This window comes from Calonectris borealis, chromosome W (assembly GCF_964195595.1).
Source record: "Calonectris borealis chromosome W, bCalBor7.hap1.2, whole genome shotgun sequence".
In the NCBI taxonomy this organism is placed as follows: domain Eukaryota; kingdom Metazoa; phylum Chordata; class Aves; order Procellariiformes; family Procellariidae; genus Calonectris; species Calonectris borealis.
This window is the reverse complement of record NC_134351.1, coordinates 56,470,020-56,486,190: the sequence shown is the minus strand read 5'-3', so window position 1 is coordinate 56,486,190 and position 16,171 is coordinate 56,470,020. Positions and strand designations below refer to the sequence as shown.

The window sequence follows — 16,171 nt, the reverse complement described above, 5'->3', positions numbered from 1 at the left end:
GACTAGCAGGGTACTTAGGAACAACTACAAATATCAGTGTGTTATCAACATTCTTCTCATACTAAATCCAAAACACAGCACTAGGAAGAAATTTAACTCTATCCCAGCTGAAACCAGGACACCTTCAGAGGTGTATGTACCACTCCCACACACAAAGTGCCTCTCCAGCCACCACTGGCTGCCTGTGTATTTCTTAAATATGTTTGAGCCGGAGCACCATGTACTTCTTTTATTGGATAAAATTTTGGTGTGAAGTTTGTATTTTTTCTTTCCCACAGTTGCTTTCATTTGCCTCATGGCATGCTGGAAGCAGCTGTGAGTGACACAGGGCCTTAAGATTTGAATGGGTAGAACTCATTGTGAGCTGTCTGTGGTGAGCAAACCTGCTGTAGAAGTAATGAGAACAAAGAGGATAAATATATCATGATCCAGTCTCTGCTCATGAGACTCAGATAAAAGAAACAAAAAAAAAACTTGAATCATTTTACCAGAAGGTTTCATGTCTCTGTTGTACACCGGATGATGAAGCTGGGGAGCTTGGAGACATTTTCCTCCCTATGTTTTGTTTTTGTTTGGTACTTTTTGTTGTTGCTGTTGGTTTGTTTTTCATTTCTAAAGCATATATAACTATCTCTATGTCAGTGAGAAAAGAAAGCAACCATTTTATTCTCTTGAAGACAGATGAAGTCCACACACTGAGTGCTGTACAGGCCTGTTTGCCTTTTGTTTTTCTTTACTAATTGGTTAGAATGGATGGTGTTAATTTCCAACAAGTATGTTTTTTAGAGAATTCATACATATGCAGCCTCAGGGAATTATACTTTGGAAATGAAGCACCCATCAAAACAGGAGGTGGCTGGTACACTTTGTATTCTGACTTTTTTTTTTTAATCATCTTTTGTTTTCTTTTTCAAAAAGCTTAAGAAAAGATCCTTTTGTTATCTTTTCAGGAATGTCACACTGAAATTCATCTGTGCTTTGTCTGCTTTCATTTGTACCATTCATGGGCAGTTGTGGATTATATAGGACAAAGTAGCTGAATTCCTAACTTCCACATTCAAATCAATGTATTAGGAAACTTCCAAGACTCCCCTCCCTTTTTGTTTAATAAAGTATTGTAGTTTTCAGTTTGTGTGCTGAAACATATCTAGTCTGTGTTTTTTTAAATGTCATTAAAATGGTGTGACAGCCTTATGTTGGGTTGTATAAGGGGGAGGGAAATATTGTATCCATTTCCTTTTTCTTTCTGTCTTTAATAGGTTACTCTCATATATTTATCCCTCCCCAGATCAGGTTTAAAAAGCCTAATCTCAACTGACCACCTTTTACATTGTAGAATACAAATCAGGTTAGATGAAGAAATGGTAATCCTCTTATCTCTTCAGAAGGCTGCCTGCTGGAGCAGGCCTGGAATCTTTTTAAATTTCATTGACCCACCTGGAATGACAACTTCTATCTCTCTTTCTTTATAGACTCTTCATACTCAGAACCTCCTGATGTTCAGCAACAGTTGAACCACTACCAGTCTGCAGCTCTGGCCAGGAACAATAACATCAGCCGAATCCCACTTTCTGGGAGTGCTGCAGGAGTGGAAAAAACAGAAGCTATCCTTAACTGTGAATTTTGTGAATTCTCCTCGGGTTACATACAGAGCATTCGACGTCATTACCGTGACAAGCACGGAGGGAAGAAACTCTTCAAGTGCAAAGATTGTTCCTTTTATACAGGCTTTAAGTAAGTATTGTGCAAAAGGAGTGGGTTTTTCCCCCTCACAATTTGTAATTAGATGCTGGTCCTCACCATCAAGTATGAGGAGTTTTCTCTCCAAAAATAAGGCATATTTTTGGAACAATTAGCATGAAACATGGGGCAGTCAAATGTTCTAGGTAGGTTATAGAATTTCTATTCCCTCTATGAGAAAGCTCTCATAATCCCTACCCCCCCACGCCCCTCCCGCAATTTATCTGGCTGAAATATAAAGCATACTCCAAAGTGCCTGATAGCATATAGAAACATTTCAGCAAAATCCAATTAAACATTGCAAAATTTAAAGTTTCAGGGGTGTGTACTCGAGGTGAGGCTGCACCAATGCTGAGTATAGTGGGACAATCACTTCTTTCGACTGGTTAGCTATACTGTGCTTAATGCACCCCAGGATACAGTTGGCCCTTTTGGCCACCAGGGCACATTGTTGACTCATATTGAGTTTACCATCAACCAAAACTCCCAGGGCCTTTCTGCAGGGCTACACTCCAGCCTCTTGTCCCCCAATCTATACATACATGCAGGATTACACCATCCCAGGTGCAGAATCTGGCATTTGTCCTTGTTAAATTTCATACAGTTGGTGATTGCCCAGTGCTCTAATCTATCAAGATCTCTCTGTAAGGTCTCCCTACCCTCGAGGGAATCAACAGCTCCTCCTAATTTAGTATCGTTGGCAAACTTACTTAGTGTGCACTCAACTCTCGTGTCCAGGTCATTGATAAAAACACTGAGGAGAACTGGCCCTAAAATTGAGCCCTGGGGAACTCCACTAGTGACTGGCCACCAGCCAGGTGTTACCCCATTTACTACAATTCTTTGAGCCTGATCCTTCAGCCAATTGTTCACTGATTGTATTGTGTACATGTCTAGCTGTATGCTGGACATTAGACATGAGAGACCTCATACAAGAGCAGCCTCAAGTTATACATCCATAAGGGATCAGGCTTTGTTGCTTCAGCTCCTTGCCGGTTACATGACATAACTTGCTGTTTAATTCCAGATTGCTATTACTATCACTGCTCCATATTATTATTTGTTTTAAGCATTTCCAACTCTTGACAGGTCCAATGTGTCTTTTCACATTTTCCTATTGCCCTTTTCTCCTACCAGGATTAAACAAAATTGCCTTAAATCAAACTGTAATTACATATGTTCATAGTTACATAAAGAGAGTTGTGTTCTTTATTGTGGTGTCTCAAACTTTCAGGGATTAAGTCTTTCCTCTTTAAATGTACAACATACACACATGAGCTCTCTTTAAAAAAAAAAACTTTCAGTCACCATAGAGAATTAAACACACAAAAGCATCCACTGAAGTTGATAAAAACTCACCTATTGGCTTCAACGACCATTGGATCAGGCCCAAAGCCAGTTGTATTAGTAAGTTGTTTTGCAGTCAAGCTAGCAGACTTGGAGAACTTTCAAAGGGGCTTTAAATTCTGTAATTTAATGCAGCCAGCAGCTTAGCTCTTGCAAGCTTTAGCAGTACCCCAGGAAAAAAAAAAATGACCTAATTCCCCCAAGTTTACAAACACCTCTCATTTTAGTACTTGACCTTGTGGCTTGATAGATGCATAGTTCATTTCCTCTGCATGTATGTCTCTTGTACCTTTTAAGCATGCAGCTAATGGTATGAGATTTGTTGTGCAAAAGTACTGTTCATTTGTGGAGTATTCTCAGTCTTGCATTTTCAGGTCCTCATAATTGAGGCTTTCAAACTTATCAACTTGGTGTCAAACTTACTGTAGGTGCAAGTCTATTTCATATCTTGAATCTGAACATTTCAACTGTTGTGGGGCTAGTCCTACAAAGAGAGAGGTTGTTGAGGATTTTTTTTTTTTTTGCCATCAGAAATACGTTTTTTTTCACCCTTCAAAGTCTAGGACAGTTGAAAGGATTTTACTCAACTTGCTAAAATGTCTCTCTTTGCCAAAGGCAAGCAAATAACGAGCACAAAAGTTGGAAATACTTTTGCCATCTTAACTATAGCAATGTGACTATAGAGCAATCACTGCAAAAGAATATCTTGTGCAGAATGTGTGTTCAGTTACTTAGGGATATGAGCCTGCAAATACCTATGCTCATGTGATATCCATGTGAGTAGTCCTGCTGAAATGCTATGTGGCTTTATGAAGAGAAGGCTGAGTGGTATCTACCATTTTATACAACACTTCTGTAATAGAGCTGTGACACTTCAGCGTTCCATACACACCTCTTATGACTGCTTCCATGTCTCCCTCCCATTTCACAGATCTGCTTTTACTATGCACGTGGAAGCTGGGCATTCGGCAGTTCCTGAGGAAGGACCCAAAGACCTTCGTTGTCCTCTTTGCCTATATCACACCAAATACAAATGTAACATGATTGATCATATAGTTCTGCACAGAGGTAAAGATGTCCCTGTATATATCTATATCTGACAAAGAGAATGCTGAACAGAACACCACTCTTTCAGATTGATCCATTAAGTTTTTTCTCTGTATGTGAGCTCAGATATGTTGAATAGATCAGGCCTAAGTACATCTTACTTCTTTTCTGTGAAATATAAAGTTTACCAATGTAGAAGTGGGGCAGATTTAAAATTCTTTTTAAGCTTTTCCTCTAGAGAGGTCAACAGTTATCAAGTACCTATTTAGCAAGAGTTAGACTAATTTACAACTCGGACCTAGGCCAAGGTTGTTTCCTATCTATGTGTTTCTAAAGTGCTTGCTGTCATAAACACTGTGGTAGGATGTATCAATTAACTCTAGAGGCTTAAAAATATCCCTTGACTGCTTGCTTGAAATTTCTCTCTTCATAACATCCTCCTCACCCATTCTTAGGAACAAGACAAAAATTAGAATGTTTATTTTTTTCTTTAAGAATCCCCCCCCCTTTTTTTCTTTTAATTCAGCTAAAAGCAGGATTAGGGATTCCTATTCTATTAACTACAGGCAAGCTCAGAAGAGACATCTTTTGTGGTGCTCTGGGCTGAGATTCCTGCTGTTGTGGGTTAACCCCAGTGGGCAGCTCAGCCCCACACAGCCGCTCGCTCACTCCCCCTCCAGTGAGATGGGGAGGAGAATCAGAAGAGTAAAAGTAAGAAAATTTGTGGGTTGAGATAAAGACAGTTTAATAGGGAAAGCAAAAGCTGCACGTGCAAGCAAAGCAAAGTAAGGAGTTCATTCACTACTTCCCATTGGCAGGCAGGTGTTCAGCCATCTCCAGGAAAGCAGGGCTCCATCACGCGTAACGGTTAGTTGGGAAGACAAACGCCAGCACTCTGAACGTCTCCCCTTCCTTCTTCTTCCCAAAGCTTTTATTGCTGAGCGTGACATCATATGGCATGGAATATCCCTTTGGTCAGTTGGGGTCAGCTATCCCAGCTGTGTCCCCTCCCAACTTCTTGTACACCCCCAGCCTGCTCGCTGGTGGGGTGATGCGAGAAGCAGAAAAGGCCTTGAGTCTGTGTAAGCACTGCTCAGCAGTAACGAAAACATCCCTGTGTTATCAACACTGTTTTCATCACAAATCCAAAACATAGCCCCATACAAGTTACTATGAAGAAGATTAACTCCGTCCCAGCCAGACCCAGTACACCTGCCCACAGCTATCACACTTAATGCTTGTAGGTCTGTTTGCCAAAATTCAAACCTGTGTGTTGGGATAGTACTCTGCCTGCTTGCAGGTTGGGCAGAGTTTTTGAGTATTGTATTGCTGGTGAGCAAACACGTTTCACATGCCATCTTTTTCTTGGAGGAGCTTCTGGTGTTGCAACCACTGTCATAATCCCTTGTAGCAAACCACTTTTCAATGCTGTTTTTTTAGAGTCCTTCCTGTACCAAGGCAGTAAAGTATACGTATATCATTCAAACTTCTTTCTGCTGTAAAGGCTATTTTGAAGGAGCATTTGAGAAACAGGCTAAGGACTGTTCAAGGACCCAAAAGGCATATCTCTTAGTAAGTGTAAGGGTTCAAGAGGTGCTTTTACTTAGGTGCAAGCTTGTCCTTGAAGGTATCATAGTGTTGTATTTTGTCCAGCTTTAGGGCATGCTCCAGGATTACTCCTCTGGAGAAAAGGTGGGTTTGGAAGGGGGGGGGGATGGAAAGTGGGGGGGGCAGGGAACACAAACCCTGGGGCTCCAAATACTGGCTTAGGCGCATCTTGTGAGATAGTGTTCTCTGGTTTGTGGTTGTGCCCTGTCGTGGTTTAACCCCAGCCAGCAAAAATAAACGCCACGCAGCCGCTCGATCACCCCCCACCTCCGGTGGGATGGGGGAGAGAATCGGGAGGGCACAAGTAGGAAAGCTCCCGGGTTGAGATAAAAACAGTTTAATAATTGAAATAAAACTAAGTAGAACAGTAATAATAACAGTGAGAACAAACAATAACAGAATACACAAAGCAGGCAATGCACAACACAACCGCTCACTGACCGCCGACCGCGTGTCACGAACGGGGGGGTGAGCCCCCCCACACACCTGGTTTTTATACTGAGCATGATGTCACATGGTATAGAATACCCCATTGGCCAGCTGGGTCCACCACCCCGGCTGTGCTCCCCCCTCCCGGTGCAAGCATCACCCAGCAACAGCCAAAGCATCAATGGGCCATCAACGCTCCTTTCACACCGAACCCAAAACACAGCGCACCCCCCAGGCTACTGGGAAGAAAGTTAACCCTGTCCCAGCTGGAACCAGGACAATATCCACCCCTTATTCTATACCATCTACATCATGCCCAGGTCTCACATTTTCCCATACATTCCAATTAGTCACCGCTACTTTTCCCTGCCTTTTGATATATACGCACACAGAGATATCATTCCCTTAGTCCATGGGCCATCCCTCTAAAAAGTCCGTTGAGTTCATGTAGTCCATGACTTCGGGTTCCACCTGTCGTAACAGTCTTGCAGGGCAGGAGAGATGGTGTGTGGTGTCGGGCTCTTGCATGCGGAGGCCAGTTCTGGGCGCTCGTCCGGTTCTATCATTGTTGCACCTTGCTCAGTTTCATCGGCGTTCATCCTAAATTAATCTGGGTGATTCTTACTGTAATACTGTTAATATGGCATATGGTAACCATAAAAGTGATGACATACAGTACTATGTAATAACTAACATCGTACAATTCAGTTCATTGGCTATTTTCACCCAAAATTAAATCCCCCTGAGGTACACACCGGACTTCCCCATCCTTTCTCATCACCCACCAAGTGCACCCAGGTCCCTGAGCAAAAGCAATCCCACGGATGGGTTTTCCCTTGCCAGAGGCAGGAGCAACCCAGACCGTCTTCCCCAGCATATTTCTCATATGCACGACAGGGACTTTATCCCCCTCTACAGCACGTAAGGGTTTGGATTGGGCAGGGCCAGCTCGAGTGACAGACCCCCTAGTGTTCACTAACCAGGTGGCTTTTGCTAAATGTGTGTCCCAATGCTTGAATGTCCCACCACCCATTGCCCTCAGTGTTGTCTTTAACAGCCCGTTGTATCGTTCAATTTCCCGGAGGCTGGTGCATGGTAGGGGATGTGATAGACCCACTCCATGCCGTGCTCTTTGGCCCAGGTGTCTATGAGGGCGTTTCGGAAGTGAGTCCCGTTGTCTGACTCAATTCTTTCTGGGGTGCCATGTCGCCATAGGACTTGCTTTTCAAGGCCCAGGATGGTGTTCCGGGCGGTGGCATGGGGCACAGGATATGTTTCCAGCCATCCTGTGGTTACTTCCACCATGGTGAGCACATAGCGCTTGCCCTGTCGGGTTTGTGGGAGCGTGATATAATCAATCTGCCAAGCCTCCCCATATTTATACTTCAACCATCGTCCTCCATACCAAAGAGGCTTTACTCGTTTGGCTTGCTTGATTGCAGCGCATGTTTCACATTCGTGGATAACCTGTGCAATAGTGTCCATGGTCAAGTCCACCCCTCGATCACGAGCCCATCTATATGTTGCATCTCTTCCTTGGTGGCCTGAAGTGTCATGGGCCCACCGAGCTATAAATAATTCACCTTTATGTTGCCAGTCCAGATCTACCTGAGCTACTTCGACCTTGGCAGCCTGATCCACCTGCTGGTTGTTTTGGTGCTATTCACTGGCCTGACTCTTGGGTACGTGAGCATCTACGTGACGTACTTTTACAGTCAGGTTCTCTACCTGGGCAGCAATATCTTGCCACAACGCGGCAGCCCAGATGGGTTTACCTCTGCGCTGCCAGTTGTTCTGCTTCCACTGCTGCAACCACCCCCACAGGGCATTTGCCACCATCCATGAGTCAGTATAGAGATAAAGCACTGGCCATTTTTCTCGTTCGGCAATGCCCAAGGCCAGCTGGATGGCTTTCACCTCTGCAAACTGACTCGATTCACCTTCTCCTTCAGCAGTTTCTGCAACTTGGCGTATGGGACTCCATACCGCAGCCTTCCATCTCCGATGTTTTCCCACAAGGCGACAGGACCCATCCGTGAACAGGGCATATTGCTTCTCGTTTTCTGGTAGTTTGTTATATGGTGGGGCCTCTTCAGCACGCATCACCTCCTCCTCTGGGGATATTCCAAAATCTTTGCCTTCTGGCCAGTTCGTGATCACCTCCAAGATTCCTGGGCGACTGGGGTTTCCTATTTGGGCCCGTTGTGTGATCAGTGCGACCCACTTACTCCACGTAGCATCAGTTGCATGATGTGTAGAGGGGACGCTCCCTTTGAACATCCAGCCCAGCACTGGCAGTCGGGGTGCCAGGAGGAGCTGTGCTTCAGTACCAACCACTTCCGAAGCAGCTTGAACCCCTTCATATGCTGCCAATATCTCCTTCTCAGTTGGAGTGTAGCGGGCCTCGGATCCTCTGTATCCCCGACTCCAGAACCCTAAGGGTCGACCTCGAGTCTCCCCTGGTGCTTTCTGCCAGAGGCTCCAGGTAGGACCATTCTCCCCGGCTGCGGTGTAGAGCACATTCTTCACATCTTGTCCTGCCCGGACTGGCCCAAGGGCTACTGCCTGAACTATCTCCTGTTTAATTTGCTCAAATGCTTGTCGTTGCTCAGGGCCCCATTTGAAGTCATTCTTCTTCCTGGTCACGTGATAGAGAGGGCTTACGATCTGACTGTAATTTGGAATATGCATTCTCCAAAAGCCCACAACGCCTAAGAAAGCTTGCGTTTCCTTTTTGTTAGTTGGTGGAGACATGGCTGTTATTTTATTGATCACATCTGTTGGGATCTGACGACGTCCATCTTGCCATTTTATTCCTAAAAACTGGATCTCCTGTGCAGGTCCCTTGACCTTACTTCGTTTTATTGCAAAGCCGGCCTTCAGAAGGATTTGGACTATTCTCTCCCCTTTCTCGGAAACTTCCTCTGCTGTGTTGCCCCACACGATGATGTCAATCAATGTATTGCAGGTGTTCTGGAGCCTCGCCCTTTTCCAGTGCGGTGTGGATCAGTCCATGGCAAATGGTAGGGCTGTGTTTCCACCCCTGGGGCAGTAGGTTCCAGGTGTACTGGACACCCCTCCAAGTGAAAGCAAACTGTGGCCTGCACTCTGCCGCCAAAGGGATGGAGAAGAATGCATTAGCGATATCAATGGTGGCGTACCACTTGGCTGCCTTTGACTCCAGTTCGTATTGAAGTTCCAGCATGTCCAGCACAGCAGCACTCAGTGGTGGCGTCACTTCGTTCAGGCCACGGTAGTCCACTGTTAGCCTCCACTCTCCATTGGACTTTCGCACTGGCCATATGGGACTGTTAAAGGGTGAGCGAGTCTTGCTGATCACTCCTTGGCTCTCCAGTCGACGAATCAGCTCATGGATGGGGATCAAGGAGTCTCGGTTGGTGTGGTATTGCCGCCGGTGCACTGTTGTGGTAGCGGTCGGCACCTGTTGTTCTTGGACCTTTAACAACCCCACAACAGAAGGGTCCTCTGAGAGACCGGGCAAGGTGGACAGCTGTTTAATTTCCTCCATCTCCAGGGCAGCTATACCAAAAGCCCACCGATACCCTTTTGGGTCCTTGAAATACCCTCTCCTGAGGTAGTCTATGCCAAGGATGCACGGAGCTTCTGGGCCAGTCACAATGGGGTGCTTCTGCCACTCATTCCCGGTTAGACTTACTTCCGCCTCCAACACAGTTAACTCTTGGGATCCCCCTGTCCCTCCAGAAATACAAATGGGTTCTGCCCCTTTATAGCCTGATGGCATCAGGGTACATTGTGCACCGGTGTCTACGAGAGCCTTATATTCTTGTGGATCTGATGTGCCAGGCCATCGAATCCACACAGTCCAGTAAACCCGGTTGTCCCTTTCCTCCACCTGGCTGGAGGCAGGGCCCCTCTAGTCCTGGTCATCATATTCGCTATCCACTTCTTGTAAGTATGAGTCAGAAGTCCCTTTGTTAAGGTCGGAAGTGGAATCAGCCCTTCTACTCTGTCTGGGGAACTCACTGGAGACTGGAGCAGCGGTTTTCCTGGAAGAACCCCCTTTTGTGGTTGTTTTCCCTTGCAACTCATGTACCCGTGCCTGTAGGACTGAGGTAGGTTTTCCATCCCACTTCCTCATGTCCTCTCCGTGGTCACGCAGGTAAAACCACAGGGTGCCCCGGGGTGTGTACCCACGATGTCTCCTCTCTTGAGCAGAGGGACGTTTGCTCCTAATGGCTGAGACGCTGGCCCGTGCAGGGGGGGAGCAGGACATATCCTCTTTGAGTTGCTGGACCTCCTGAGACAGTTTCTCCACAGCAGAGACACAGGCCCGTAGGGAGGAAGAGAGACTTTCTTCATATTGCCGGAGTTGGCCAGCCAGTTCATCCACTGTTTGTTCCTCTCCATCTCTCCAGGTCATTATTGCCAATGAGTTTGCATGTGACGCTGGTGCACTCCGTACAAACTTCCGCCACATGGGTCGGGTGCATTTGATCTCATCTGGGTCTTTGGATAACTGCTCGTTGTTCAGGTCATTATAAATCACTTCCAGCACGGCTAATTCCCTCAGGTACTGGATACCTCTCTCCATAGTGGTCCACTTGCCTGGGTGGCATATAACATCTTCCTTGAAGGGATACCTTTCCTTCACACCTGACAGGAGTCGCCTCCAGAGGCTGAGGACTTGTGCCCCTTGTCCAATTGCTTTGTCAATGCCCCCTTCCCTAGAAAGGGATCCCAGCTGCTTGGCTTCCCTACCCTCTAATTCCAGGCTACTGGCCCCGTTATCCCAGCATCGGAGCAGCCAGGTGACAATGTGCTCGCCTGGACGACGGCTGAAGTCTTTTCGCATATCTCGCAGCTCACCCAGAGATAGGGATCGGGTGGTCACCATCTCATTTACGGGTTCTGCCTCCTCCTCCTCCTGTTCTCGTGATGGCCCTGGTTCATCTTCATCCCTTACTAGACGAGCTGATTTTCTTGTGCATTTTCTTTTTTGTTTAGGGGCGACTGATACCGGCATGGGTTGGTTCTCTATCGCAGGGGGCGGAGTAGCTGCTGTGCTTGCCCTGGGGGGTGAGGGAGCCGCTGTGCTTGCTGTGGGGGGTGGGGTAGCCACAGGGCCTGTTGCTTTGTCATCAGCTGCAGAGACGTTTCCTTCCCCTTGGGGGTTCTGAGTGGTGTTAAACAGGGCTCGGTAGGCGTGGGCCAGGCCCCAGCACATTGTAGTGATTTGCGTCTCCCTGGAATGGCCAGGGTGACAGCATACTTCTTCCAAATATTCTACTAATTTTTCAGGGTTCTTCACTTGTTCAGGGGTAAAGTTCCAGAACACTGGGGGTGCCCATCGCCCTAGGCATTTGCCCATGCTATCCCACTCGCCCTGCCACTCATAACTATCCAACCTTGGGGCAGATCTCTGGATGACATTCTTAAATTGCTTACTAACCTTGGATAAAACCGCAACAATATTCCCAAGGAGTACCAAGAGATGTATCTTAACTACCCAGGGATGTTCAAGGTACTGGCAAGTTATTTTAACAAAGGAGATGAAGGTAGTGAGGGTGCCATTCTCTATTTCCTCCATAAAAAATCTCTCGGAGGAAAAGGTATAATTGCTAATGGTCTCCATGAGGTGGTACCCGAAATGCAGAAACGGCTTCATTACGAGTCCCAAATACCAAATAACCCCCAATGCCAGCGTTTTAGTAACAAATCTCCCAGGCAAAACATCATTAATCACGGCAGAGCACAACAGACTACAAAACCCAACTCCAATTTTTAACAGGTACAGTAAAAACAAGAGCATGGTGCAGAACAAACGAATATGTTACCAGATATAAATTCCTTAATATGTTCTAAATAATCTGTCGTTATCTCAACCCTTCGTGCCCCACGTTGGGCGCCAAAAAGGACTGTCGTGGTTTAACCCCAGCCAGCAAAAATAAACGCCACGCAGCCGCTCGATCACCACCCCCCCGGTGGGATGGGGAAGAGAATTGGGAGGGCACAAGTAGGAAAGCTCCCGGGTTGAGATAAAAACAGTTTAATAATTGAAATAAAACTAAGTAGAACAGTAATAATAACAATGAGAACAACAACAATAACAGAATACACAAAGCAGGCAATGCACAACAGAACCGCTCACCGACCGCCGACCGCGTGTCACGAACGGGGGGGCGAGCCCCCCCACACACCTGGTTTTTATACTGAGCATGATGTCACATGGTATAGAATACCCCATTGGCCAGCTGGGTCCACCACCCCGGCTGTGCTCCCCCCTCCCGGTGCAAGCATCACCCAGCAACAGCCAAAGCATCAATGGGCCATCAACGCTCCTTTCACACCAAACCCAAAACACAGCGCACCCCCCAGGCTACTGGGAAGAAAGTTAACCCTGTCCCAGCTGGAACCAGGACATGCCCAAGGTCAAGTGGAGAAGGCCTGACAGTTCAAATGCAAATAAACAGAGAGGGAGATCTTGCTGGGCCTAGTTAGGCAAACTTCCAGCAAAAGCAGACAATGCTAAGAATGTCAAGATGCAACAGTGGAGTAGCACTTCATGGGTTCAAGCAGTTGTGCTGGCTTTACAGAGCTAGGAAGCAGGGGTGGTTACCCCCTGAATATGTGACACCAGATCTGTTCTTTTGTATAGCTGTAGCTTCAGTTGCACAAAGCACCCTTGAGCCCTTGTGCTGCTGAAACAAAACTGTAGTAGGAAGGGATGTGATTATACACTCACTAGAGTGTTGGGGGAGGTAAAACAGAATAAAGGCTTTAATGCGAATGAAAATTTAGCCTTTAAAGAGTTTTATAGGCCCCTGAGGGAAGGGCAAGGATTTTTCTCAGGCATGCAGCACCCAGACTGTAAAGGAATTAAGGTCCTTTCTTAAAATTTTTCTTTCTGGTGTATATATCTAGATTAAAACCTATTGTTGTATCTGTGCAGCTAAAGCAGAGGATTTTGACGCAGTTTAATGTGCACAGAAAGAAGGTGCTGCTGTGCAGACAGGACTGAGGGATGTTGCACAGTGTCAGATAGCCTTCCTTACTTGTAGCCATTTGGATTGATAAAACAAGGACAGTCTCAAGCTGTGGTCTAAGTACATTTGTTCTCCAGGTAGAGGAAGCAGTACATTGTATAAAGTCAGAAGATTGAAGGTTTTGATCCATTTTCTGTATTATCTTCTCTCCTATGCAAAAATCCCTCCAGCAAAGTGAGAAAACAGTTATAGATCTCTAACTTACATTATAGCTTTCAAAATGGTGGCATCCCAAGTCCCTGATTTGGCAGCACGCAGTTGAAATGAAGACTATTTGCCTCTTAGTGAATAGCTACAGAAGTTGATTCTTACCGAGCTACAACATTACTAAGTGTTATGGCCAGCAGGATGTTGCCAGTTTGCCACTGAGAGCCTTCTGTCATGTGTCACCTACTCTGCTCAATCAGTTCCTCTGAGTGATTTAACTTTGATTCATAGAAGCATAGAAAAGCCTACATTGGAAGGGACTTCTGGAGATCATCTCGTCCAACCATCTGTTGGAAGCAGGACCTTAGATTAGGTTATCCAGGGCCCTGTCAAGCCAAGTCTTGAATATTTCCAACAAGGGAGATTCTACTTCTTCTCTGGATAACCTATTCCAATGTTTAATTGTTTTCATGGTGAAGAATTTTCTTATATCCAGATGGAATTGCCCCTGAAGCAACTTGTGACCATTGCCTCTTGTCCTGTCACCACACATCCTTATGAAGGGAGTACCTCCATCTTCTCTATAACTACCTTTTAGGGATTGGTTTGCCTTCATTGTTACCAGAGCACACTGCTGTCTCATATTCAACTTGCTGCCCACCAGGATCCCCAAGTACTTTACAGCAGAGTTCCACCCCAGCCAGTTAGACCCCTTGTTGGCCCAGTCTTCCAGCCAGTCGAGGTCTCTGTAAGGTTGCTCTTCCTTCTGGTGTATCTACCTCTCCCCCCAGTTTGGTGTCATCTGCAAGCTTGGTGAGGGTGTATTCAATACTGTCATACAGATCATTTATAAAGATATTGAATAGTACCAGACCCAGAATCAACCTCTGAGGAACTCCACTTGTGACTAGCTGCCAGTCTGACTTTTCTTACTTCAAAAGGTGGTAGTTAATGGCTCAGTTTCACCAGTTTTCTACCCATCTTGTGATCCATCTTTCCAGTCCAAATCTTGCCAGCTTGTCAACAAGGGTGTTGTTGGAGACCATGTCAAAGACCATGCTAAAAATCAAGGTAGATGATGTCCACAGTTCTCCTCTCATCCACTGAGCAAGTTATTTCATCATAGAAGGCAGTCAGGTTGGTCAAGCACAATTCATCTTTTGTGGGCTGAAGCAGGGAGTGAGTATGGAAATTACAAAGCTACTTTACAGGCAAACAATGAGAAGAGATTTGGCTCTTGAGTTCCTCTTGGCCTTCATAACAGGCAAATCTTGTGAGCTCTTGAAAGTTCCATAACGGAGACTGAACTCCTGCTCCATTCCCAGCAGAGCTGTTGGCCTTTCATTTAGTCCAGTCAGTGCAATTAGTTTTTATTAGCCTTTCCAGCAAATTTTCCCATCATGAAATGCCTTGATATTTTTCCAGCACTAAACGCAACCCACCAAGATCAACAGTAGGGCTCCTTGTTTATAATCCTCAAGGCATTTGTTTTTTATTAATTATTTTACTTTTTTTTCTTGGTATAAATAATTGTTTTGTCCTTCCATTTCATAGAATTGTCATCTGTTTCTCTGGAATAGTAAACTTTCATATATAAGGGTTTTAGAGTGTTAAAGCTTTTTTCTTTCCATGTTGTGAGCAAAACATATGCCTGCTTTGACTTTACATACTATAAATATTTAGCGCATTAATCGCTTTTCTATTTAATCTCGGATCTGTATTACAAATAGCCCAAATGTTTCGGTCTAAAGCAGTGATTAAATTTCTTCAGAAATGCTGGGGCAGGGGGAGCAGAGGTCCCCTTAGTCCTTTTGCTAAACTGTTCCACAGCATGTCATCTTTTTACAGTGCGTACATGGTAGCCTTTGTGGGCACTGCTGAACTTTAATGAAATTTGTGTACAGAAGCCAAAGCTAAGTTTCACAATTTCTGGATAGGACTCACCATTTGTTGCAATTTTGCCAGTTGCTCAGATACAATAAGTGTATAAATGAGTAGCCAAATATAGAGAATGGGGGGGGGTGGTGATGAGAGACAGCTATTAAAGTGGTCAGAGATTATTAGAGCATCACCTTGCTAAATATGATGTTTTAAATTCAAATCACTTTGCAATTTTTAAGTTAATTGTTTGGATAAAGCTCACTGACATGAATACATGCACATTTAAGTTTTAAGTCGTTACTGTCATGGAGCAGCAAGGGCCAGCTGCTCCCCAAGGTCCAGGGAGTAGAGGAGGATAACATGGACATTAGGGGTGGAGCCTTGCTGGCCAGGGCCCAGCCCCACAGTACCTGAGCAAGGCAAGCAGGGCAGACCCAGAAATGATGGCCAGGTTCTACCAAGAGTCCAGATCATGAGGCAAATCTGCAGCGATGATACAGATCCAAGATCAAGCCAGGAAGTTAAACCACAGGTTAGATCCAGATCCAGTGATTGTCAAGCAGGTCCATGGTGATAAGGCAAGTCCAAGATCAGGCTGGGAAGTCAGTCTATGTTGTGTTGCCCGTGATTTGGCAGGTGTGTGTGGGGGTGATTGTCAGCGAGATGATGGGTTTTACTGATATGAATTAGGATGGTGCATTTCTCCAAAGTGGTGGATAAAACCTTTTATACCATCCCCTGCTTTAGTGATTTTTAAAATATGTGTCATGTGTTAGAGAAAAATCTAATTTTCAAATGCTTTAAATAGTGTTTCTCTTTTAAAAACTTTTTGTTGGAACTTTTTTCACTTTTAAAAACAAGTTACCTTATTTCAGTGAATTCAATTGCACAGAGCTGTAAATACCTTTTAAAATATTCTTGTTATGCATTCAAAATCACAGCTTTAA

General features: G+C 45.2%; 1 protein-coding gene across 1 annotated transcript in view; it reads left to right on the top strand.

Annotated features, from left to right (window-relative positions):
- Positions 1-16,171, top strand: part of LOC142075114 (zinc finger protein 462-like) — a 93,630-nt gene that overhangs the window by 59,493 nt on the left and 17,966 nt on the right. The window contains exons 7-8 of the mRNA XM_075136135.1: positions 1,473-1,734; positions 4,019-4,155. Of these exons, the coding sequence (XP_074992236.1) occupies positions 1,473-1,734; positions 4,019-4,155 (399 nt within the window). The remainder of the gene's footprint in view (positions 1-1,472; positions 1,735-4,018; positions 4,156-16,171) is intronic.